Source organism: Bombina bombina, chromosome 6 (genome assembly GCF_027579735.1).
Source record: "Bombina bombina isolate aBomBom1 chromosome 6, aBomBom1.pri, whole genome shotgun sequence".
Taxonomy (NCBI): Eukaryota; Metazoa; Chordata; class Amphibia; order Anura; family Bombinatoridae; genus Bombina; species Bombina bombina.
This window is the reverse complement of record NC_069504.1, coordinates 1,002,194,571-1,002,220,499: the sequence shown is the minus strand read 5'-3', so window position 1 is coordinate 1,002,220,499 and position 25,929 is coordinate 1,002,194,571. Positions and strand designations below refer to the sequence as shown.

Here is a 25,929-nt window from a genome sequence, read left to right as displayed (position 1 = left end):
TGGATTGGGTTTTCTCCCTAAGGTTTTTTCTGATCGCAACATCAATCAGGAGATTGTGGTTCCTTCTTTGTGTCCTAATCCTTCTTCTTCTAAGGAACGGTTACTTCATAATTTGGATGTGGTTCGCGCTTTGAAATTCTATCTTCAGGCTACGAAGGATTTCAGACAGACTTTAGCATTTTTTGTTGTCTATTCAGGGAAGCGCAAAGGGCATCTTTTTGGCTTAGGAGTACGATTCACTTGGCTTATGAGACAGCGGGGCATAAGCCTTCTCAGAGGATTACGGCTCACTCAACTAGAGCTGTGACTTCTTCTTGAGCCTTCAAGAATGAGGCTTCTATGGAGCAGATTTGTAAGACGGCTACCTGGTCCTCCTTACATACTTTTTCAAAGTTTTACAGAGCTTTTGGGAGAAAAGTCTTGCAGACTGTGGTGCCCTCAGAATAGGGTCCACCTCTCCTTTACCCTCCCATTTTTTTCATTCAGTGTCAGCTTGGGTATTTGTTTCCCACAATGAATGAAGCTTTGGACTCTCCTCATAGTAAGATGGCAAACATAAATTATGCTTACCTGATAATTTCATTTCCATCTGTATGAGGAGAGTCCACGTTCCCTGCCCGGTTCTCCGTTGGGCGGACCTACATTTATTTTATTTTTCTTCTAGCACCATATATACCCTGATATTTCTCCTACTGTTCCTTGTTCCCTCGGCAGAATGACTGGGGGATGAGGGGAGTGGGGGAGGTATTTAAGCTGGGGTGTCTTTGGCTGGGGTGTCTTTGCCTCCTCCTGGTGGCCAGGTTCAGTATTTCCCACAAGTAAGGAATGAAGCCATGGACTCTCCTCATACAGATGGAAATAATCAGGTAAGCATAATTTATGTTTTTTCCTAGTTACTACTTTGTCCTAGTGTAAAGTGCTCACATCCACCATATAGAAATTCAGAAATAAACTTAGCGATAACAAAAAATCTAAATCTTTCGGTACTGATTTAACCTGTTAATTTTAAAGGTAACAATTAACCCTAACCTTTACCTGACCCAACTAATAATGCTTATTCAACTCAGAGATACCATAATATACCTCAGTGTTTGACCTATGTAACTATTCATAACTTGATCCCCCAACTTTAATAAGAACACCCAAACATGATCCATAAGCTCCAAATGATAGCATGTGTGACCCAGTTACACTTTCTTTCTTAAAACTGACCATAAACTTCCTCAAGTTTCTGCTGAACATCTTCCAAGTCAATAACAGACTTACTAGAGCATAGAGATTTTATGACTTTCTCAAAATTATCTCAAAGATAAAGTTGTACTTTTTCCTTTATTCATGATCAGAGCAGAAAATATAAAAAGTTGTGTCTGTGTAAACAGCTATCCAACAGAAAATAGGCATTATAATTCTCTCAGGTAATACTGTAAACAACCTTTCTTTCTTTCCTAAGATATGGTGAGTCCATGGCTTCATCAGTTACTGTTGTGACTATCACTCCTGGCCAGCAGGAGGAGGCAAAGAGCACTACAGCAAAACTGTTAAGTATTACTTCCCTTCCCACAACCCCCAGTCATTCTCTTTGCCTTCGGTGCAATAAGGAGGTGAAGTTTTGGTGTCTGAAGAAGATTGGATTTATTTCACTTCAATCAAGATTTTATTATTTTAAAGCCAGAGTAGGTTTGCTCTGATCTTTCCTCTCAAGATTGGTCTAGTCGTACTCCACGTTAGTCTCTTCAGTAGGGCAGTGGTGGCTTTTAAGCAGTTAGGAACTTGTGAAGTGGGCTTCACTGCATTTTCCTAACAGATTGTTGCCCTAGTATTGAAAGCCAGAGAAGGTTTACTCTGTCCTTTCTTTTTCCACAGGTCCCCTGAAAAATGCCTTTTGTTTTCTGGGGCTAGGAGGCTGGCACTGAAGGGGATAAGGATTCTAAGGATTACACTGTACTTAAATTGGGACACAAACTCCTTAGAAAGGGTGTTTCTGGTGTTTCTGGCAGTGTGCAGGCATTATATGTTATGTGATAGTGGAGAGTTAAGGGTTAATCTCCTGCAAGGCAATGAGTCAACTCTTTTTGGGGCTAAGTATTATATGTATCAAGAGGATGAATCTCTTGGCTTTTTTATTAATATTTATTAATCAAGATATTGTCACATTCAGCTTCGTTTTTTATTGTGATGTAGATCACTATATCAAAGCTTAGTTGGAGAGCGCACTTTTTCTCCTGGCGCCATTCCTATGAGGAGAGTACTATACATGAATGAGTATAGCATACATTATTCACGGCAGGATGAAGCGCGATAATTGCACGCTTAATCTCCATGCTGTTTTTAGATTTGTATGAATTTTTCAACAATAAAGATTTCTTTTGTTTATTGTCTCCTGGTCCCCTGCAAACAATAACTATATATTTGAATAGTGCTACCTGAATGGTGCTACCTGAATAGTGCTACCTGAATATTGGTTCAGTGCTACCTGAATAGCATAGTGACTAGTAAGCCGTTTAATAACTGAGAATTACTGGTTTGCTTCCCTATACTGGTTGGGCAAATTATAAAAAAGTATTTGCTTACAGAAGTTGCCTTTTTTATAAATGCTGTTCAGACAATGCCATAGCTTTCTCCTTAAATGTCACAAGCCTCCATGGCGTCACATGCAGTACCCTGCGGTTCCTCTCATTCTCCTGGAGGAGTGTATTTGCTTACAGAATCTGCAGCTCAGGTACCTTTTGCGGTATCTGCGGCTTTGTCTGTTTTCCCTTAATTACAGGGAAAATGCAAGAGGACATTTAAATTTTCAGATAGTAAGGTTTCTGCTCATCCTGCTACTCAGGTCGCTCTCTCTCCTTGGCTAGTGAGGAAGATTCGCTGGTAGCTTCTGACGGTAAAATCTCAGATTCGGACAGTATAATTCCTTCATCTGATGCTGAAGTGGCCTACTTCAGATGTATGCTTGCACACCTCGTGTACTGTTAAAGGAGGTTTTGGCTACTTGGACGTCATCAATACCCTTGTCATTGTCAACCTTTGGAAGTTTTTGTGAACTTTATTATTTCTATGATGTTCCTTCCTATGAGGCAGTGTTTCTAGACGTGCCTTGGTTCACAGGAATAGGAGAAGCTAGGGATACTTTTCTCCCTGTCTTCCATCCTTTTAAAGGATTTTCCTGACGCTGACTCCATTAAAACACACACCGCTAGATTTGGAGTTTTGTCGGTAACGACCCGAAAAACTAACGCCGGCTTTTATCTGGCCGCACCATAAAAATAACTCTGATATTGAGAGTCCACAGAATGGCTGCGTTAGGCTCCAAAAAAGGAGCGTAGAGCATTTTTAACGCAGCTTCAACTCTCGATACCAGAGTTGCTTACGCAAGCGGCCAGCCTCAAAAACGTGCTCGTGCACGATTCCCCCATAGGAAACAATGGGGCTGTTTGAGCTGAAAAAAAACCTAACACCTGCAAAAAAGCCGCGTTCAGCTCCTAACGCAGCCCCATTGTTTGCTATGCGGTAACCCTTCCTACGTCTGCACTTAACACTCTAACATGTACCCTGAGTCTAAACACCCCTAACCTTACACTTATTAACCCCTAATCTGCCGCCCCCGCTATCGCTGACCCCTGCATATTATTATTAACCCCTAATCTGCCGCTCCGTAAACCGCCGCTACTTACATTATCCCTATGTACCCCTAATCTGCTTCCCTAACATCGCCGACCCCTATATTATATTTATTAACCCCTAATCTGCCCCCCACAAGGTCGCCTCCACCTGCCTACACTTATTAACCCCTAATCTGCCGAGCGGACCTGAGCGCTACTATAATAAAGTTATTAACCCCTAATCCGCCTCACTAACCCTATAATAAATAGTATTAACCCCTAATCTGCCCTCCCTAACATCGCCGACACCTAACTTCAATTATTAACCCCTAATCTGCCGACCGGAGCTCACCGCTATTCTAATAAATGGATTAACCCCTAAAGCTAAGTCTAACCCTAACACTAACACCCCCCTAAATTAAATATAATTTTAATCTAACGAAATTAATTAACTCGTATTAAATAAATTATTCCTATTTAAAGCTAAATACTTACCTGTAAAATAAACCCTAATATAGCTACAATATAAATTATAATTACATTGTAGCTATTTTAGGATTAATATTTATTTTACAGGCAACTTTGTAATTATTTTAACCAGGTACAATAGCTATTAAATAGTTAAGAACTATTTAATAGTTACCTAGTTAAAATAATTACAAAATTACCTGTAAAATAAATCCTAACCTAAGTTACAATAAACCTAACACTATACTATCATTAAATTAATTAAATAAACTACCTACAATTACCTACAATTAAACCTAACACTACACTATCAATACATTAATTAAATACAATATCTACAAATAACTACAATGAAATAAACTAACTAAAGTACAAAAAATAAAAAAGAGCTAAGTTACAAAAAAATAAAAAAATATCTACAAACATAAGAAAAATATTACAACGATTTTAAACTAATTACACCTACTCTAAGCCCCCTAATAAAACAACAAAGCCCCCCAAAATAAAAAATGCCCTACCCTATTCTAAATTACTAAAGTTAAAAGCTCTTTTACCTTACCAGCCCTGAACAGGGCCCTTTGTGGGGCATGCCCCAAGAAGTTCAGCTCTTTTGCCTGTAAAAAAAAAACATACAATACCCCCCCCAACATTACAACCCACCACCCACATACCCCTAATCTAACCCAAACCCCCCTTAAATAAACCTAACACTAAGCCCCTGAAGATCATCCTACCTTGTCTTCACCTCACCAGGTATCACCGATCTGTCCTGGCTCCAAAATCATCATCCAACCCAAGCGGGGGTTGGCGATCCATCATCCGGTGGCTGAAGAGGTCCAGAAGAGGCTCCAAAGTCTTCATCCTATCCGGGAAGAAGAGGCGATCCGGACCGGCAACCATCTTGATCCAAGCAGCATCTTCTATCTTCATCCGATGACGACCGGCTCCATCCTGAAGACCTCCACCGCGGACCCATCTTCTTCCGGCGACGTCCAACTGAAGAATGACGGTTCCTTTAAGGGACGTCATCCAAGATGGCGTCCCTCGAATTCCGATTGGCTGATAGGATTCTATCAGCCAATCGGAATTAAGGTAGGAATATTCTGATTGGCTGATGGAATCAGCCAATCAGAATCAAGTTCAATCCGATTGGCTGATCCAATCAGCCAATCAGATTGAGCTCGCATTCTATTGGCTGATCGGAACAGCCAATAGAATGCAAGCTCAATCTGATTGGCTGATTGGATTGCCGGTCCGGATCGCCTCTTCTTCCCGGATAGGATGAAGACTTTGGAGCCTCTTCTGGACCTCTTCAGCCACCGGATGATGGATCGCCAACCCCCGCTTGGGTTGGATGAAGATTTTGGAGCCAGGACGGATCGGTGATACCTGGTGAGGTGAAGACAAGGTAGGATGATCTTCAGGGGCTTAGTGTTAGGTTTATTTAAGGGGGGTTTGGGTTAGATTAGGGGTATGTGGGTGGTGGGTTGTAATGTTGGGGGGGGGTATTGTATGTTTTTTTTACAGGCAAAAGAGCTGAACTTCTTGGGGCATGCCCCGCAAAGGGCCCTGTTCAGGGCTGGTAAGGTAAAAGAGCTTTTAACTTTAGTAATTTAGAATAGAGTAGGGCATTTTTTATTTTGGGGGGCTTTGTTGTTTTATTAGGGGGCTTAGAGTAGGTGTAATTAGTTTAAAATTGTTGTAATATTTTTCTTATGTTTGTAGATATTTTTTTATTTTTTGTAACTTAGTTCTTTTTTATTTTTTGTACTTTAGTTAGTTTATTTCATTGTAGTTATTTGTAGATATTGTATTTAATTAATGTATTGATAGTGTAGTGTTAGGTTTAATTGTAGGTAATTGCAGGTAGTTTATTTAATTAATTTAATGATAGTATAGTGTTAGGTTTAATTGTAACTTAGGTTAGGATTTATTTCACAGGTAATTTTGTAATTATTTTAACTAGGTAACTATTAAATAGTTCTTAACTATTTAATAGCTATTGTACCTGGTTAAAATAATTACAAAGTTGCCTGTAAAATAAATATTAATCCTAAAATAGCTACAATGTAATTATAATTTATATTGTAGCTATATTAGGGTTTATTTTACAGGTAAGTATTTAGCTTTAAATAGGAATAATTTATTTAATAAGAGTTAATTAATTTCGTTAGATTAAAATTATATTTAATTTAGGGGGGGTGTTAGTGTTAGGGTTAGACTTAGCTTTAGGGGTTAATCCATTTATTAGAATAGTGGTGAGCTCCGGTCGGCAGATTAGGGGTTAATAATTGAAGTTAGGTGTCGGCGATGTTAGGGAGGGCAGATTAGGGGTTAATACTATTTATTATAGGGTTAGTGAGGCGGATTAGGGGTTAATAACTTTATTATAGTAGCGCTCAGGTCCGCTCGGCAGATTAGGGGTTAATAAGTGTAGGCAGGTGGAGGCGACGTTGTGGGGGGCAGATTAGGGGTTAATAAATATAATATAGGGGTCAGCGGTGTTAGGGGCAGCAGATTAGGGGTACATAAGGATAACGTAGGTGGCGGGGCTTTGCGGTCGGCAGATTAGGGGTTAATAAGTGTAGGCAGATGGAGGCGACGTTGAGGGGGGCAGATTAGGGGTTAATAAATATAATACAGGGGTCGGCGGTGTTAGGGGGAGCAGATTAGGGGTACATAAGGATAACGTAGGTGGCGGTCGGCAGATTACGGGTTAAAAAAATGTATTCGAGTGTCGGCGATGTGGGGGGACCTCGGTTTAGGGGTACATAGGTAGTTTATGGGTGTTAGTGTACTTTAGAGTACAGTAGTTAAGAGCTTTAGAAACCGGCGTTAGCCCAGAAAGCTCTTAACTACTGACTTTTTTCCTGCGGCTGGAGTTTTGTCGTTAGATGTCTAACGCTCACTTCAGAAACGACTCTAAATACCGGAGTTAGAAAAATCCCATTGAAAAGATAGGATACGCAATTGACGTAAGGGGATCTGCGGTATGGAAAAGTCGCGGCTGAAAAGTGAGCGTTAGACCCTATTTTGAGTGACTCCAAATACCGGTGGTAGCCTAAAACCAGCGTTAGGAGCCTCTAACGCTGGTTTTCACGGCTAACGCCAAACTCCAAATCTAGGTCACAGTGTCTTAAGTAGAAGGGAGTTTTTCTACTATGGCTCAGAGAACTTTGATCTCTTTGGGGGGTAGCTGCTCCTTTTCGGATCCTTGGATAAGAAGCTGGAGGTTTAATTGTTTCATTTAGAGCAATGCCTTGTATTATTAGACTTGCTGTGCTAGCCCGCTGGGCATTGTGGCTGAAATCTTGGTGAGCTGAGAAGCCTACCTGTGGCTTAGTGGTACAGCATAGACTTTATAGTTCTGTAGTAGCTGGTTTAATATTTTATGTTATCTCCAAATCCACGCTTCTGGCATTTCCTTTCAAGGATGAGACCTTGTTTGAATATGATCTAGCGGAATTATCCTCTACCTTTACGGGTGAAAAAAGATTTTTCTACCTAACGTCAAGAGAATAAGGCTAAAAAAAAACTTTTCCTTTTACTCTTTCTGCAGGGTCAGTCATGGCTTTTAGAGTGCAATTTAAAAAATTCCTCCCAGGGGCAGATCTCTCATTCTAGAGTATCTGCAATCCAGGTATGATGAGAGACATTCCTTGAACTGGGTTCAGGACCTTCATCTCTGGGAGTGATAGTTACAGTCCCAGTCTGGGAACAGGATCTAGGTATTTACCTCAAGTTTCTCAGGTTCTGACCTTCAAAGTAGGTCATCTCTATCTAGGAGTAGATAATTAAGGATTTATTCCTTTTTCCTCTACCTGCAGTTTACTTTCCGGCCAACAGCAAGCTCTAGTGGTCTGGTAGATAGCTTAGCCATCTTGCAACCAGAAGGCTTGGAGTTTGGATCTAGCTGAAGTTGATTTTACCCTCACTTTTCAGTGACTCAATGTATAGAGGGGATTGGTATGATGGTTCCATGGACATCATTCCCTTTGCTATTTTCCATAAAAATGGAGAACATTAGGCTCTGTCTCAGAGGATAAATCTAGATCAATCAGCTAGAGTCTCTCCCATAGTGGTTTTTCAGGAGTATCTGTCTCAGGGTGCGTGCTTCTAGAGACATTCTTGGGTTATGTGACCATTGACACTAACCTGTTGGTCTGGGAAGCAGTCTGGGACTTTTTTAAGGTGCAGGGTTTTTGGACTCAGAAATGTCTGCTCTCCTCTTTAAGCTCTTGGAGTTGAGAGCAATTTACAATGCTCTGATGGATTGGCCTCAGTCGTCCTTAGCTTGGTTCCAAGCAGACAATATTACCTCAATGGCTTACGTCAACCACCAGGGAGGAACTCGGAGTTCCTTATCCATGTGGGAGGTGACTTTGATTGTTCAGTGGGGCGGAAGCTCACAATTGCTGTCTGTCATCCACTTTCCATGGATGGACAATTAGGAATCGGACTTCTGAACAGACAAATTTTTCATCCCGGGGAGTTTGGGCTCTCCACCCGGAGGTGTTCTCTAGATAAACTCTCATATGGTGGGTTCCGGAGTTGGCTTCTGAGGGCATTTCAGCAGAATGCTAAGTTTCTAGGGTTTGGTTCATGGTCAAGTGATCCCCAGACCGCCCTGATAGATGTTCTGGCGTTTTTTTCTTGGGATTTCAGTTTTGCATACCTGTTTCCTCCGTTAGCTCTCCTTCTATGAGTCATTGCTCGTATCAAACAGGAGAGAGCGTTGATGATTCTAATAACCCCTGCGTAGCCTCGCAGGATCTGGTATGCAGACCTGGTGGACATGTCGTCTCTCCCACCTTAGAGACTGTCTCTGGGGAAGGACCTTCTGATCAGGGTTTCTTCCTAGATCCAAATTTCGTTTCTCTGAAGCAAACTGCTTGGAGGTTGAAAGCTTAGTTTTGTCTAAGCGTGTTTTTTTCTGAGTCGGTCATTGCGACCATGATTCAGGCTTGCATGCCGTTTCTAGAATGATTTACCATAAGATATGGTGTAAATATCTTTATTGGTGTGAATCCAAGGGTTACTCTGGGAGTAGGGTCAGGATTCCTAGGATTTTTTCTTTTTCCAGGAAGGTCTGGAGAAGGGTTTTTCAGTCAGTACTCTAAAGGGTCAGTTTCCTGCATTATCTTTTTTGCTACATATGCGTCTGGCGGATGTGCCAGATGTACAATCTTTTTGTCAGGCTCTAGTCAGAATCAGGTCTGTGTTTAAGTCTTAACCTTAACCTTGTTCTTAAAGTTTTGCAGCAGGCTCTGTTTGGGCCTTTACATTCCATAGATATTAAGTTGTTATATTGTAAGTTTTTGTTTTATTTTGTTATCTCTTCTGCTCGGAGAGTGTCGGAACTCTCATTTTGGCAGTGTGGTTCACCTTATCTTTTATGCCGATAAGGCGGTTCTTCGTACTGTTAGGTTTCCTTCCTTAAGTGGTTTCGGACAGATATTTTAATCAGGAAATTGTTATTTCTTCTCTATGTCCTAGTTCTTCTCCTAAAGAACGTTTGTAGCACAACTTGGATGTTGTGCGTGCTTTAACATTTTAATTGCAGGCGACTAGGATTTTCGCCAGTCTTCTGCCCTGTTTGTTTGTTTCTTTGGGACACTTAAAGGTCAAAAAGTTTTTGATACTTCTCTTTCTCTCTGGTTGAGGAGTATAATTCGTTTTGCTTATGGGACTGCTGGTCAGCAGCCTCCTGAGGGAATTACGGCTCATTCCATGAGCGCTGTCTCCTCTTCTTGGGCTTTCAAAGATGAAGCTTCTGTGGAACAGATTTGCAAGGCTGCAACTTGGTCCTTTTGCATACTTTTTCCAAATTTTTTAAATTTGATACTTTTGCCTGAGGCTTCTTTTGGGGTAGAGGTTATTCAAGCAGGGATGCCTCTGTTTAAGTCTGCCTATCTTGTCCCTCCCTATTCATCTGTGTCCTCTAGCTTTGGTATTGGTTCCCAACAGAAATTGATGAAGCTGTGGACTCACCATATCTTAGGGAAAAAATAAATAAATTATGCTTACCTGATAAATGTATTTCTTTCCGAATATGGTGAGTCCACGTCCCCGCTCTTTATTTCAAGACAGTTCTTTTTTACTAAACCTCTACACCTTGTGTTTCTCCTTATTCTCCATTTTACTTCGGTCGAATGACTGGGGGTTGTGATATGGGAAGTGATACTTAACAGCTTTGCTGTGGTGCTCTTTGACTCCTCCTGCTTGCCAGGAGTGATATTCCCAGCAGTAATTGATGAAGCCGTGGACTCACCATATCCGGAAATAAATACATTTATCAAGTAAGCATAAATTTTATTTTTTATCAAAACAGTTAGCAGCCATGGTCCACTTGTAGTATTCCCTTGAACTAACAGCAATGAGATTCTGTTGTCTTGGTAGAGCTGAATATAAATAAACAGCAGACAATATATTTGAGTTTGGTGAACTAATTAAGAAATATAGTTGTTAATGTGTGTTCTGCAACTGACACTGTTTTAATGTGTAACAGGATGTTGCTGGAGCCGGTCACCACTCCCTGTGGTCACACCTTCTGCAGGGAATGTCTGGAGCGCTGCATGGATCATCAGCCCTACTGCCCCCTATGCAAGCAAAGCCTTAGAGAGGTAATAATACATGTTTGGTCCTGCATATTGGTGATTAGTTGCTGTGGTATTAAAATTATTTAATTAAATTGTCTTCTTCTCTGTTGCAGTATCTGAGAGCGGGATATTATCCAATCACTGCAGTTGTAGAAGAAATCATGTCTGCCATATTTCCTTCAGAGATGGCTGAGCGCAAGCAAACACATGTTTCTGAAATTGCAGAGTTGTCTAAGTAAGTCACAAGATTAATTCTAGTAATATTGTTACTATTATTTTTTTATTTTATTTTTCTGTGTGTATAGCACCCAAATCAAAAATGGAAATTCACATTGGTTACAATATATTGATACATGTTATTTGAGAAGCCAGAGAAACATGAGAAAATGGTCTGGGTTCTAGAATGATGGAGAATAATAATACTTGCATGCTAACCGGACCGTGTTTATTCCAGTGTTCTAAACCCGACATTATCTTTACACAGCATAATATAATCTTTTTTTTCCCCTTACATTGATATTTCGATATATATATATATATCCTATATTATAAAAGACAAGTGTTTGTCTGAAGCCGTCATGCGCAGTACAGACAAACACTTGGCCTTAGATTCTATTCTCGCGCACCTCGGCATAGCTGACAGCTGACAGATTGGGAGCGCGAGGTACACAGCATACAAGCAGCTGTGAGATAGGGAGCGCGAGCTACTCAACAGCTGTGAGGTCTGCTGCGTGAGAAGCGGCAACGCGCTCCCCAGACCTCACAGCTGTTTGTGGCCGACGGGAGCGTCGCGAGGGGCGTGGCCGGGCGTCGCGAGGGGCGTGGCCGGGCGGGTGTTGCCGCGATGGGGCGTGGCCGGACGGGGTCCCGCGAAGACAGAGCCAGAGAGGGAGCAGGAGGGGGGGGCAGAGAGCCAAAGAGAAGGGGGGGGCAGAGAGCCAAAGAGAAGGGGGGGCAGAGAGCCAAAGAGAAGGGGGGGCAGAGAGCGAAAGAGAAGGGGGGGGGGGCAGAGAGCCAAAGAGAAGGGGGGGGGGGCAGAGAGCCAAAGAGAAGGGGGGGGGCAGAGAGCCAAAGAGAAGGGGGGGCAGAGAGCCAAAGAGAAGGGGGGGGCAGAGAGCCAAAGAGAAGGGGGGGGCAGAGAGCCAAAGAGAAGGGGGGGGGCAGAGAGCCACAGAGAAGGGGGGGGCAGAGAGCCAAAGAGAAGGGGGGGCAGAGAGCCAAAGAGAAGGGGGGGGGCAGAGAGCCAAAGAGAAGGGGGGGGGGGCAGAGAGCCAAAGAGAAGGGGGGGACAGAGAGCCAAAGAGAAGGGGGGGCAGAGAGCCAAAGAGAAGGGGGGGCAGAGAGCCAAAGAGAAGGGGGGCAGAGAGCCAAAGAGAAGGGGGGGGGGGGGCAGAGAGCCAAAGAGAAGGGGGGGGGGGCAGAGAGCCAAAGAGAAGGGGGGGCAGAGAGCCAAAGAGAAGGGGGGGGGGCAGAGAGCCAAAGAGAAGGGGGGGGGCAGAGAGCCAAAGAGAAGGGGGGGGCAGAGAGCCAAAGAGAAGGGGGGGCAGAGAGCCAAAGAGAAGGGGGGGCAGAGAGCCAAAGAGAAGGGGGGGCAGAGAGCCAAAGAGAAGGGGGGGGCAGAGACCCAAAGAGAAGGGGGGGGGCAGAGAGCCAAAGAGAAGGGGGGGCAGAGAGCCAAAGAGAAGGGGGGGGGCAGAGAGCCAAAGAGAAGGGGGGGGGCAGAGAGCCAAAGAGAAGGGGGGGGCAGAGAGCCAAAGAGAAGGCGGGGGGGGGCAGAGAGCCAAAGAGAAGGCGGGGGGGGGCAGAGAGCCAAAGAGAAGGCGGGGGGGGGCAGAGAGCCAAAGAGAAGGCGGGGGGGGGCAGAGAGCCAAAGAGAAGGGGGGGCAGAGAGCCAAAGAGAAGGGGGGGCAGAGAGCCAAAGAGAAGGGGGGGCAGAGAGCCAAAGAGAGGGGGGGGGGGCAGAGAGCCAAAGAGAAGGGGGGGGGGAGAGAGCCAAAGAGAAGGGGGGGGGGGGAGAGAGCCAAAGAGAAGGTGGGGGGAAAGAGAGCCAAAGAGAAGGGGGGGAAGAGAGCCAAAGAGAAGGGGGGGAGAGCCAAAGAGAAGGGGGGGAGAGCCAAAGAGGGGGGAGAGAAAGAGCCAAAAAGGAGAGAGAGCCAAAGAGGGGGGAGAGAGAGCCAAAGAGGGGGGAGAGAGAGCCAAAGAGGGGGGGGGGGGAGAGAGCCAAAGGGGGGGGGAGAGCTAAAGGGGGGGAGAGCCAAAGAGGGGGGAGAGAGAGAGCCAAAGAGGAAAGAGAGCCAAAGAGGAGAGCAAAAGAGGGGAGAGAGCCAAAGAGGGGGGAGAGAGAGCCAAAGAGGGGGGAGAGAGAGCCAAAGAGGGGGGGGGGGCAGAGCCAAAGAGGGGGGGGGGAGAGCCAAAGAGGGGGGGAGAGAGCCAAAGAGGGGAGAGAGAGAGCAAAAGAGGGGAGAGAGAACAAAAGAGGGGGGAGAGAGCCAAAGAGGGGAGGGGAGAGCAAAAGAGGGAGGGGGGAGAGCCAAAGAGGGGGGGAGCCAAAGGGGAGGGGAGAGCCAAAGAGGGGGGAGAGAGAGAGCCAAAGAGGGGGGAGAGAGAGCCAAAGAGGGGGGAGAGAGAGCCAAAGAGGGGGGAGAGAGAGCCAAAGAGGGGGGAGCCAAAGAGGGCAGAGAGCCAAAGAGGGGGGGAGAGAGCCAAAGAGGGGGGGAGCCAAAGGCGGGGGGAGAGCCAAAGAGGGGGGAGAGAGAGCAAAAGAAAGGATGGAGAGAGCCAAAGAGGGGAGAGAGAGAGCAAAAGAGGGGAGAGAGAGAGCAAAAGAGGGGAGAGAGAGAACAAAGGAGAGGGGGGAGAGAAAGCAAAAGAGAGGGGGGAAAGAAAGCAAAAGAGAGGGGGGAAGAGAGAGCAAAAGAAAGGGGGGAGAGAGCAAGGGATGGGACCGCTGTTCTGAAAAAAATGGCCCGTGTACACGGGCTTTAGTACTAGTATATATATAAATATCTATTTAAAAATACTTAGAACATTCTCCCCTTTGTGAAAAACATTGGAATGTGAAATATTTAGATCGCATACACAGTTAAACACTTTCTTAAATATGATTTTTCATGTTTTCAGCTACTTTACAGCAAAGGGATCCAAAGCACTTATATAAACACACACACACTTATTCATATATATATATATATATATATATATATATATATATATATATATATATATACAGGTAGCCCTCAGTTTACACCAGGGTTAGGTTCCAGAAGGAATGGTTGTAAATCGAAACCGTTGTAAATTGAAACCCAGTTTATAATGTAAGGCAATGGGAAGTGAGGGAGATAGGTTCCAGGCCCCTCTCAAAATTGTCATAAGTAACACCTAATACATTATTTTTAAAGCTTTGAAATGAAGACTTTAAATGCTAAACAGCATTATAAACCTAATAAAATAATTACACAACACAGAATATATAATTAAACCAAGTTAAATGAACAAAAACATTTGCTAAACAGCATTATAAGCCTAATAAAATAATCACACAACACAGACTTCACTTGCATTTTTCTGCAAACAGTTCTTTCTATGCATTCCAATCTGGACTGATTTATAGACAGGAAGATCTTGTTCCTTTGAAATCTGCTCGATAGCTTAGGTCTGGTTAAACTGATTAATTTCAGCTTGCTTGGCTTTGCTGCAACACAAGCGGACAGCTCCACCTACTGGCTATTTTAATAAATACACTGCTTCTCAATGCTTTTCATTAGCAGTCACATGACTGGAAAAAAAGGTTGTTATTCTGAAACGGTGTAAATTGAATCGTTGTAAAACGAGGGCCACCTATATATATATATATATATATATATATATATATATAAAATCTCTCAAAAAAAGGCACTCTCCGGTTATAAAAAGTAAAAAGTTTTTCTGAGGACGGGGCAACCCCAAAAACGTTAACACAAGTAAAACTTTTTACTTATTATAAATGGAGAGTGCCTTTTTTTGAGAGTTTTTATGCACAGTTATATATATATATATAATGTAAACCTCATACCCTAAGGTTCACTATGGGTGGATGCCAGAGGATCGGTGGGGCGGCCCCCTTCAATTAAAGTTCATTGGGCTTTACCCACAGCAGCTTGGGTTATGTCCGTTTTACCCTGGTAATCCTAGGATTACCCGGATATATTATAGATATATAAAATATTTTGGGTAAAGTCAGATATCGGGTAATCCTAGGATTACCCGGGTAAAACTGACATTATTCAGCGGCTGTGGGTAAAGCCTGATGTAAGATCATACATCTGGCTTTACACAGGTAATCCTATGGTAATCCTTCTGGATAAAGCTAATCACAGCACTATTTTGTCCTTTGAAGACAATAGTTCTTGCAAATCACTGCATCAAACATATATACAACGCACTGTAATTCACACATCTTCACTATCTTTTTTTCTCCGCCTAGGGGGTTCAAGGGGGGACAAAGTCCCCCTTGTAAACCTCATTCCCCAAGGTTCACTTGGGGAGGATGCCAGAGGATCGACGGGGTGCCCCCTTTCAACCCCCCAGGCAGAGGCAAAAATATTTGTGTACATGGGCTTTATCCAGAAGCGTTTGGGTAATCCTAGGATTACCCGGGTAAAGCCCAATGTATGATCCTACATCGGGCTTTACCCACAGCCGCTGGGATAATGTCAGTTTTACCCGGGTAATCCTAGGATTACCCAGATATATCAATCTTGTAATCCATTCATCCAGAACAGAACACTGCACTCGCCGGATTTTGTCACTTTATCTCCCAGTGAACAAGGTACCAGTGGGTACTGAAACGTTTGGGGAAGATGTTGTTTTAACTTTGTACTAATAAAATGATTTTTATTCTGACAAAATCCGGTGAGTGCATATATATATATATATATATATATATATATATATATATATATATATATATATATATATATATGGTTCAACCATCTGTACTTCCACTCCAATAATATAATCAACACACAAACAGTGAAGTAACAGGATTTTCACAAAAAGATGCAAATTTAATTGACGTTGCGGGGATGTATTCTCCCCTTCTTCAGAACAACAATATAGTATACAAAACACCCCTAAATAGTGTAACCAGTTATCCCACAATACCTCAATCCCAAAGAAAAAGGCACCAAACACACAAACATTATTGCAGCTCAAAGTCGTCAATCTGGAAGTGCAATGTCAAACCACTTCTGGTCCGGCATTACAACCTCCCTACACCAAACAGCATAAAAAAATAACAACGTAAATATAAATAGCTCTAAATGTTCATCACATATACCTCTACAATAGTATGATGAAAACCTATCTATGCAATAGGGCTTAAGAAATGGATCAATATCGATCTGAAACACAGGAAGTGACAGTCATACTGTGTAAAAGTATGTGTGGCAAAACCTACCACTATGTGTCCTCCACTCTACATGTGTAAACCAGAAGTGGGGCAGTAAAGGGTGTTACACACATAAAAATTAATGCTGAAAAAACCTCCCTCAGAACTCTTAAATATAAACCTCCCTCAGACAGATCTGTGCCGACTACCAGATATTTGTAAATTACGGATAAAAACTTGCACACTTAAATACTTAAGGATTAACCTAACACCAAAAACAAGCAACCTTTTTGAAGCTAATTATACCCACTTATTAACGTCAATAATCGGGATCCTCCCCCGCATTTTGTATTATCTGCAAACCCTCCCGATCCCATTTTCAGCCCGATACTTACTAAAACTACAGGGAAAAATAGAATATATCTGGGGGGGGAGGGGGTACAAAACCACGTATCTCTAAATATACTCTTTATTTATCGAAAGAAAATAGCGGTTTAGGTATCCCTAACCTTTTACTGTACAAGAAAGCCATTAACCTCCAACATCAAGTGGAGTGGAGTGTCAACTCGAGGGACAAAACATGGGTCCAAATAGGCAGTACACTTTTGGGAGCACAGAATCTGGGGTCCCTGGGTGGATCTCCAACAAAAGTAGACCTAATATAATCAGCTCCTACCCAATTCTACGGGAATTCTTTTTACGATGGGAAAAAACACTTATAGAACACCCGCACATCTCTACAAAATCCAGACATCCCGTTCACAAACGAACAACATGTGAACCTGAATAAAGCACAAATAGATCAAACTATGTTCTATAGGCTATTGACAGACAGGAAACTTAGAAAATTAGAGGAACTGGAACGTTCTGGTCTGGGCATCTCCTGGTATTTCCATAGGCAATTGCAACACTATTTCTCCAACATAGGTGTGTCCGGTCCACGGCGTCATCCTTACTTGTGGGATATTCTCTTCCCCAACAGGAAATGGCAAAGAGCCCAGCAAAGCTGGTCACATGATCCCTCCTAGGCTCCGCCTACCCCAGTCATTCTCTTTGCCGTTGTACAGGCAACATCTCCACGGAGATGGCTTAGAGTTTTTTAGTGTTTAACTGTAGTTTTTTTATTCAATCAAGAGTTTGTTATTTTAAAATAGTGCTGGTATGTACTATTTACTCTGAAACAGAAAAGAGATGAAGATTTCTGTTTGTAATAGGAAAATGATTTTAGCAACCGTTACTAAAATCCATGGCTGTTCCACACAGGACTGTTGAGAGGAATTAACTTCAGTTGGGGGAACAGTGAGCAGTCTTTTGCTGCTTGAGGTATGACACATTCTAACAAGACGATGTAATGCTGGAAGCTGTCATTTTCCCTATGGGATCCGGTAAGCCATTTTTATTCAGACAGTAAATAAGGGCTTCACAAGGGCTTATTAAGACTGTAGACATTTTCTGGGCTAAATCGATTCATATATACACATATTTAGCCTTGAGGAATCATTTAATCTGGGTATTTTTGTAAAATAATATCGGCAGGCACTGTTTTAGACACCTTATTCTCTAGGGGCTTTCCCTAATCATAGGCAGAGCCTCATTTTCGCGCCGGTATTGCGCACTTGTTTTTGAGAAGCATGACATGCAGTCGCATGTGTGAGGAGCTCTGATACATAGAAAAGACTTTCTGAAGGCGTCATTTGGTATCGTATTCCCCTTTGGGCTTGGTTGGGTCTCAGCAAAGCAGATACCAGGGACTGTAAAGGGGTTAAAGATAAAAACGGCTCCGGTTCCGTTATTTTAAGGGTTAAAGCTTCCAAATTTGGTGTGCAATACTTTTAAGGCTTTAAGACACTGTGGTGAAATTTTGGTGAATTTTGAACAATTCCTTCATACTTTTTCGCAATTGCAGTAATAAAGTGTGTTCAGTTTAAAATTTAAAGTGACAGTAACGGTTTTATTTTAAAACGTTTTTTGTACTTTGTTATCAAGTTTATGCCTGTTTAACATGTCTGAACTACCAGATAGACTGTGTTCTGAATGTGGGGAAGCCAAGGTTCCTTCTCATTTAAATAGATGTGATTTATGTGACACTGAAAATGATGCCCAAGATGATTCCTCAAGTGAGGGGAGTAAGCATGGTACTGCATCATTCCCTCCTTCGTCTACACCAGTCTTGCCCACTCAGGAGGCCCCTAGTACATCTAGCGCGCCAATACTCCTTACTATGCAACAATTAACGGCTGTAATGGATAATTCTATCAAAAACATTTTAGCCAAAATGCCCACTTATCAGCGCAAGCGCGACTGCTCTGTTTTAGATACTGAAGAGCATGGGGACGCTGATGATAATGGTTCTGAAATGCCCCTACACCAGTCTGAGGGGGCCAGGGAGGTTTTGTCTGAGGGAGAAATTTCAGATTCAGGGAAAATTTCTCAACAAGCTGAACCCGATGTGATTACATTTAAATTTAAGTTGGAACATCTCCGCGCTCTGCTTAAGGAGGTATTATCCACTCTGGATGATTGTGAGAATTTGATCATCCCAGAGAAACTATGTAAAATGGACAAGTTCCTAGAGGTCCCGGGGCTCCCAGAAGCTTTTCCTATACCCAAGCGGGTGGCGGACATTGTAAATAAAGAATGGGAAAGGCCCGGTATACCTTTCGTCCCTCCCCCCATATTTAAAAAATTGTTTCCTATGGTCGACCCCAGAAAGGACTTATGGCAGACAGTCCCCAAGGTCGAGGGAGCGGTTTCTACTTTAAACAAACGCACCACTATACCTATAGAAGATAGTTGTGCTTTCAAAGATCCTATGGATAAAAAATTAGAAGGTTTGCTTAAAAAGATGTTTGTTCAGCAAGGTTACCTTCTACAACCAATTTCATGCATTGTCCCTGTCACTACAGCCGCGTGTTTCTGGTTCGATGAGCTAGTAAAGGCGATCGATAGTGATTCTCCTCCTTATGAGGAGATTATGGACAGAATCCGTGCTCTCAAATTGGCCAATTCTTTCACCCTAGACGCCACTTTGCAATTGGCTAGGTTAGCGGCGAAAAATTCTGGGTTTGCTATTGTGGCGCGCAGAGCGCTTTGGTTGAAATCTTGGTCAGCGGATGCGTCTTCCAAGAACAAACTACTTAACATTCCTTTCAAGGGGAAAACGCTGTTTGGCCCTGACTTGAAAGAGATTATCTCTGATATCACTGGGGGTAAGGGCCACGCCCTTCCTCAGGATAGGTCTTTCAAGGCCAAAAATAAACCTAATTTTCGTCCCTTTCGTAGAAACGGACCAGCCCCAAGTGCTACGTCCTCTAAGCAAGAGGGTAATACTTCTCAAGCCAAGCCAGCCTGGAGACCAATGCAAGGCTGGAACAAGGGAAAGCAGGCCAAGAAACCTGCCACTGCTACCAAGACAGCATGAAATGTTGGCCCCCGATCCGGGACCGGATCTGGTGGGGGGCAGACTCTCTCTCTTTGCTCAGGCTTGGGCAAGAGATGTTCTGGATCCTTGGGCACTAGAAATAGTCTCCCAAGGTTATCTTCTGGAATTCAAGGGGCTTCCCCCAAGGGGGAGGTTCCACATGTCTCAATTGTCTTCAGACCATATAAAGAGACAGGCATTCTTACATTCTGTAGAAGACCTGTTAAAAATGGGAGTGATTCATCCTGTTCCATTAGGAGAACAAAGGATGGGGTTCTACTCCAATCTGTTCATAGTTCCCAAAAAAGAGGGAACGTTCAGACCAATCTTAGATCTCAAGATCTTAAACAAGTTTCTCAAGGTTCCATCGTTCAAAATGGAAACCATTCGAACAATTCTTCCTTCCATCCAGGAAGGTCAATTCATGACCACGGTGGATTTAAAGGATGCGTATCTACATATTCCTATCCACAAGGAACATCATCGGTTCCTAAGGTTCGCATTCCTGGACAAGCATTACCAGTTCGTGGCGCTTCCTTTCGGATTAGCCACTGCTCCAAGGATTTTCACAAAGGTACTAGGGTCCCTTCTAGCGGTACTAAGACCAAGGGGCATTGCAGTAGTTCCTTACTTGGACGACATTCTGATTCAAGCGTCGTCCCTTCCTCAAGCAAAGGCTCACACGGACATAGTCCTGGCCTTTCTCAGATCTCACGGATGGAAAGTGAACGTGGAAAAGAGTTCTCTATCTCCGTCGACAAGGGTTCCCTTCTTGGGAACAATAATAGACTCCTTAGAAATGAGGATTTTTCTGACAGAGGCCAGAAAAACAAAACTTCTAAACTCTTGTCAAACACTTCATTCCGTTCCTCTTCCTTCCATAGCGCAGTGCATGGAAGTAATAGGTTTGATGGTAGCGGCAATGGACATAGTTCCTTTTGCGCGCATTCATCTAAGACCATTACAACTGTGCATGCTCAGTCAGTGGAATGGGGACTATACAGACTTGTCTCCGAAGATACAAGTAAATCAGAGGACCAGAGACTCACTCCGTTGGTGGCTGTCCCTGGACAACCTGTCACAAGGGATGACCTTCCGCAGACCAGAGTGGGTCATTGTCACGACCGACGCCAGTCTGATGGGCTGGGGCGCGGTCTGGGGACCCCTGAAAGCTCAGGGTCTTTGGTCTCGGGAAGAATCTCTTCTACTGATAAATATTCTGGAACTGAGAGCGATATTCAATGCTCTCAAGGCTTGGCCTCAGCTAGCAAAGGCCAAGTTCATACGGTTTCAATCAGACAACATGACGACTGTTGCGTACATCAACCATCAGGAGTTCCCTGGCGATGGAAGAAGTGACCAAAATCATTCAATGGGCGGAGACTCACTCCTGCCACCTATCTGCAATCCACATCCCAGGAGTGGAAAATTGGGAAGCGGATTTTCTGAGTCGTCAGACATTACATCCGGGGGAGTGGGAACTCCATCCGGAAATCTTTGCCCAAATTACTCAACTGTGGGGCATTCCAGACATGGATCTGATGGCCTCTCGTCAGAACTTCAAGGTTCCTTGCTACGGGTCCAGATCCAGGGATCCCAAGGCGACTCTAGTAGATGCACTAGTAGCACCTTGGACCTTCAAACTAGCTTATGTATTCCCGCCGTTTCCTCTCATCCCCAGGCTGGTAGCCAGGATCAATCAAGAGAGGGCGTCGGTGATCTTGATAGCTCCTGCGTGGCCACGCAGGACTTGGTATGCAGATCTGGTGAATATGTCATCGGCTCCACCATGGAAGCTACCTTTGAGACGAGACCTTCTTGTTCAAGGTCCGTTCGAACATCCGAATCTGATCTCACTCCAGCTGACTGCTTGGAGATTGAACGCTTGATCTTATCAAAACGAGGGTTCTCAGATTCTGTTATTGATACTCTTGTTCAGGCCAGAAAGCCTGTAACTAGAAAAATTTACCACAAAATATGGAAAAAATATATCTGTTGGTGTGAATCTAAAGGATTCCCTTGGGACAAGGTAAAGATTCCTAAGATTCTATCCTTTCTTCAAGAAGGATTGGAGAAAGGATTATCTGCAAGTTCCTTGAAGGGACAGATTTCTGCCTTGTCTGTGTTACTTCACAAAAAGCTGGCAGCTGTGCCAGATGTTCAAGCCTTTGTTCAGGCTCTGGTTAGAATCAAGCCTGTTTACAAACCTTTGACTCCTCCTTGGAGTCTCAACTTAGTTCTTTCAGTTCTTCAGGGGGTTCCGTTTGAACCCTTACATTCCGTTGATATTAAGTTATTATCTTGGAAAGTTTTGTTTTTGGTTGCAATTTCTTCTGCTAGAAGAGTTTCAGAATTATCTGCTCTGCAGTGTTCTCCTCCTTATCTGGTGTTCCATGCAGATAAGGTGGTTTTACGTACTAAACCTGGTTTTCTTCCAAAAGTTGTTTCTAACAAAAACATTAACCAGGAGATAGTCGTACCTTCTTTGTGTCCGAAACCAGTTTCGAAGAAGGAACGTTTGTTGCACAATTTGGATGTTGTTCGCGCTCTAAAATTCTATTTAGATGCTACAAAGGATTTTAGACAAACATCTTCCTTGTTTGTTGTTTATTCTGGTAAAAGGAGAGGTCAAAAAGCAACTTCTACCTCTCTCTCTTTTTGGATTAAAAGCATCATCAGATTGGCTTATGTGACTGCCGGACGGCAGCCTCCTGAAAGAATCACAGCTCATTCCACTAGGGCTGTGGCTTCCACATGGGCCTTCAAGAACGAGGCTTCTGCTGATCAGATATGTAGGGCAGCGACTTGGTCTTCACTGCACACTTTTACCAAATTTTACAAGTTTGATACTTTTGCTTCTTCTGAGGCTATTTTTGGGAGAAAGGTTTTGCAAGCCGTGGTGCCTTCCATTTAGGTGACCTGATTTGCTCCCTCCCTTCATCCGTGTCCTAAAGCTTTGGTATTGGTTCCCACAAGTAAGGATGACGCCGTGGACCGGACACACCTATGTTGGAGAAAACAGAATTTATGTTTACCTGATAAATTACTTTCTCCAACGGTGTGTCCGGTCCACGGCCCGCCCTGGTTTTTTAATCAGGTCTGATAATTTATTTTCTTTAACTACAGTCACCACGGTATCATATGGTTTCTCCTATGCAAATATTCCTCCTTAACGTCGGTCGAATGACTGGGGTAGGCGGAGCCTAGGAGGGATCATGTGACCAGCTTTGCTGGGCTCTTTGCCATTTCCTGTTGGGGAAGAGAATATCCCACAAGTAAGGATGACGCCGTGGACCGGACACACCGTTGGAGAAAGTAATTTATCAGGTAAACATAAATTCTGTTTTACTCACGCATAAAAGGACAGAGACCATAACCAGACAACTAACACTGTTGGAAACACTTTACTTACTACCCCACTCCCCAAAACACTTAATTTCCATTATGTACAGACTACTAACGTCACATAAAGAGACTTCCATACCCACATTCATAAGGCAGTGGAATCGTGAACTAGATCAGGCTCCTACGGATACAGAATGGCAAAAAATATTTCACAACCACACTAAGGCATCTATATTAGCCAAGATACTGGAATCCAATTATAAGTACTTATCTCGCTGGTACCTCACACCTGTCAGGATTTTACAAGAAATCAGACGGAAAGTGCTGGAGAGGTTGTGGTGAGGCTGGCACGATCCTCCACATTTAGTGGACCTGCGAGTTAATAAAATCATACTGGCAGTCAGTACTAGATGAGATAGATTATAAATTAAATATTACACTAAACAGGAGTTCTGTTCTTCTGCTTTTCCATGGTCTTCCCAGATTGGTAGATAAACCTAAAAAACACCTTCTATACATGATCCTCAATGGTGCCAAATCCCTCATCCCCAAGAATTGGAAATCTGACAGAGTCCCACAGGTCTCAGAATGGGAAACCCAGGTAGATAGGTATCTGACACTGGAGAGATTCCGCTATCTGAGAGATGATAAAATAGAAATTCATGAATATATGCTAGAACTCTGGAGGCCCCTGATTAGGTGAAACTTTGCGCCTTGCAACAGCTTATACAGGGAGTGCAGAATTATTAGGCAAGTTGTATTTTTGAGGATTAATTTATTATTGAACAACAACCATGTTCTCAATGAACCCAAAAAACTCATTAATATCAAAGCTGAATAGTTTTGGAAGTAGTTTTTAGTTTGTTTTTAGTTATAGCTATTTTAGGGGGATATCTGTGTGTGCAGGTGACTATTACTGTGCATAATTATTAGGCAACTTAACAAAAAACAAATATATACCCATTTCAATTATTTATTTTTACCAGTGAAACCAATATAACATCTCAACATTCACAAATATACATTTCTGACATTCAAAAACAAAACAAAAACAAATCAGTGACCAATATAGCCACCTTTCTTTGCAAGGACACTCAAAAGCCTGCCATCCATGGATTCTGTCAGTGTTTTGATCTGTTCACCATCAACATTGCGTGCAGCAGCAACCACAGCCTCCCAGACACTGTTCAGAGAGGTGTACTGTTTTCCCTCCTTATAAATCTCACATTTGATGATGGACCACAGGTTCTCAATGGGGTTCAGATCAGGTGAACAAGGAGGCCATGTCATTAGATTTTCTTCTTTTATACCCTTTCTTGCCAGCCACGCTGTGGAGTACTTGGACGCGTGTGATGGAGCATTGTCCTGCATGAAAATCATGTTTTTCTTGAAGGATGCAGACTTCTTCCTGTACCACTGCTTGAAGAAGGTGTCTTCCAGAAACTGGCAGTAGGACTGGGAGTTGAGCTTGACTCCATCCTCAACCCGAAAAGGCCCCACAAGCTCATCTTTGATGATACCAGCCCAAACCAGTACTCCACCTCCACCTTGCTGGCGTCTGAGTCGGACTGAAGCTCTCTGCCCTTTACCAATCCAGCCACGGGCCCATCCATCTGGCCCATCAAGACTCACTCTCATTTCATCAGTCCATAAAACCTTAGAAAAATCAGTCTTGAGATATTTCTTGGCCCAGTCTTGACGTTTCAGCTTGTGTGTCTTGTTCAGTGGTGGTCGTCTTTCAGCCTTTCTTACCTTGGCCATGTCTCTGAGTATTGCACACCTTGTGCTTTTGGGCACTCCAGTGATGTTGCAGCTCTGAAATATGGCCACACTGGTGGCAAGTGGCATCTTGGCAGCTGCACACTTGACTTTTCTCAGTTCATGGGCAGTTATTTTGCGCCTTGGTTTTTCCACACGCTTCTTGCGTCCCTGTTGACTATTTTGAATGAAATGCTTGATTGTTCGATGATCACGCTTCAGAAGCTTTGCAATTTTAAGAGTGCTGCATCCCTCTGCAAGATATCTCACTATTTTTGAATTTTCTGAGCCTGTCAAGTCCTTCTTTTGACCCATTTTGCCAAAGGAAAGGAAGTTGCCTAATAATTATGCACCCCTGATATAGGGTGTTGATGTCATTAGACCACACCCCTTCTCATTACAGAGATGCACACCTAATATGCTTAATTGGTAGTAGGCTTTCGAGCCTATACAGCTTGGAGTAAGACAACATGCATAAAGAGGATGATGTGGTCAAAATACTCATTTGCCTAATAATTCTGCACTCCCTGTATTTAATACAGTGACTGCTTAGTCTGACCCCCCCAAATTTTTTTTTATTCTCTCCCTTTCCCCACCCATCCCTCTTACTTATGACGGCTACCCCTCTTCTTTTCTTTTATGGATACGCTTTACTAATCGTTTACATTTCTTACTTATCTCTCTTTCTTCTTACTTTTATTGAACATCATTGTCATGCATTGACGGTTTGATGCATGTCAAAATTTAAGTTTATTAGGGTGTGTGATAATACACCTATGATATGTTGATTATAACTGTTAAAATGCTATAGATTGTGTACATGAGATATCAAATTACTACATAAAAAGCAACTTGGGAGAAACTACCAAATGTCATAAATATGCTATGTGGGCAGGTGGATAAGAAATACTGGACATTTGGTAACCACGGATATAATACCCATAAGAGACTGGACAACAACTCCCTAGGTTCTAGCTTCCTCACATTGTAAGAGTATATGGAACATTTGAGAATAATTACTTTGTAACACCTACTGTTTTGGCATTTTAGTACACATTTGTTTTATGTACTGTTTTTCATGATAACCTAATAAAGCTTTTTAAAATGGGAAAAAAAATGAATGCTGAGAGTGAAACTTAGAAAATAGAAAAACGTGTCTAAATTAATGCCTACTCAATCTACAGTGAGGTAACAAACAAAGAAAAGTAAGGACAAATGTATATAATGAAAATGTAGGTGCTAACAACCTAAAGCATATATAATAAAATGTAAATGGAAAATAAATAATAAATGATCAAGAAAATTTAAAATTAGGAAAATAAAAATAAAATAAACCAGTCGTTGGTGTGCACAACTGTTTGTTTGACCATG

The 25,929-nt window shown here is 42.9% G+C and overlaps 1 protein-coding gene across 2 annotated transcripts in view; it reads left to right on the top strand.

Annotated features, from left to right (window-relative positions):
• LOC128664041 (LON peptidase N-terminal domain and RING finger protein 1) overlaps positions 1 to 25,929 on the top strand; it is a 127,173-nt gene that overhangs the window by 66,788 nt on the left and 34,456 nt on the right. For both annotated transcript variants that reach the window (XM_053718696.1, XM_053718695.1), the window contains exons 7-8: positions 10,576 to 10,690; positions 10,780 to 10,901. In XM_053718696.1, the coding sequence (XP_053574671.1) occupies positions 10,576 to 10,690; positions 10,780 to 10,901 (237 nt within the window). The remainder of the gene's footprint in view (positions 1 to 10,575; positions 10,691 to 10,779; positions 10,902 to 25,929) is intronic.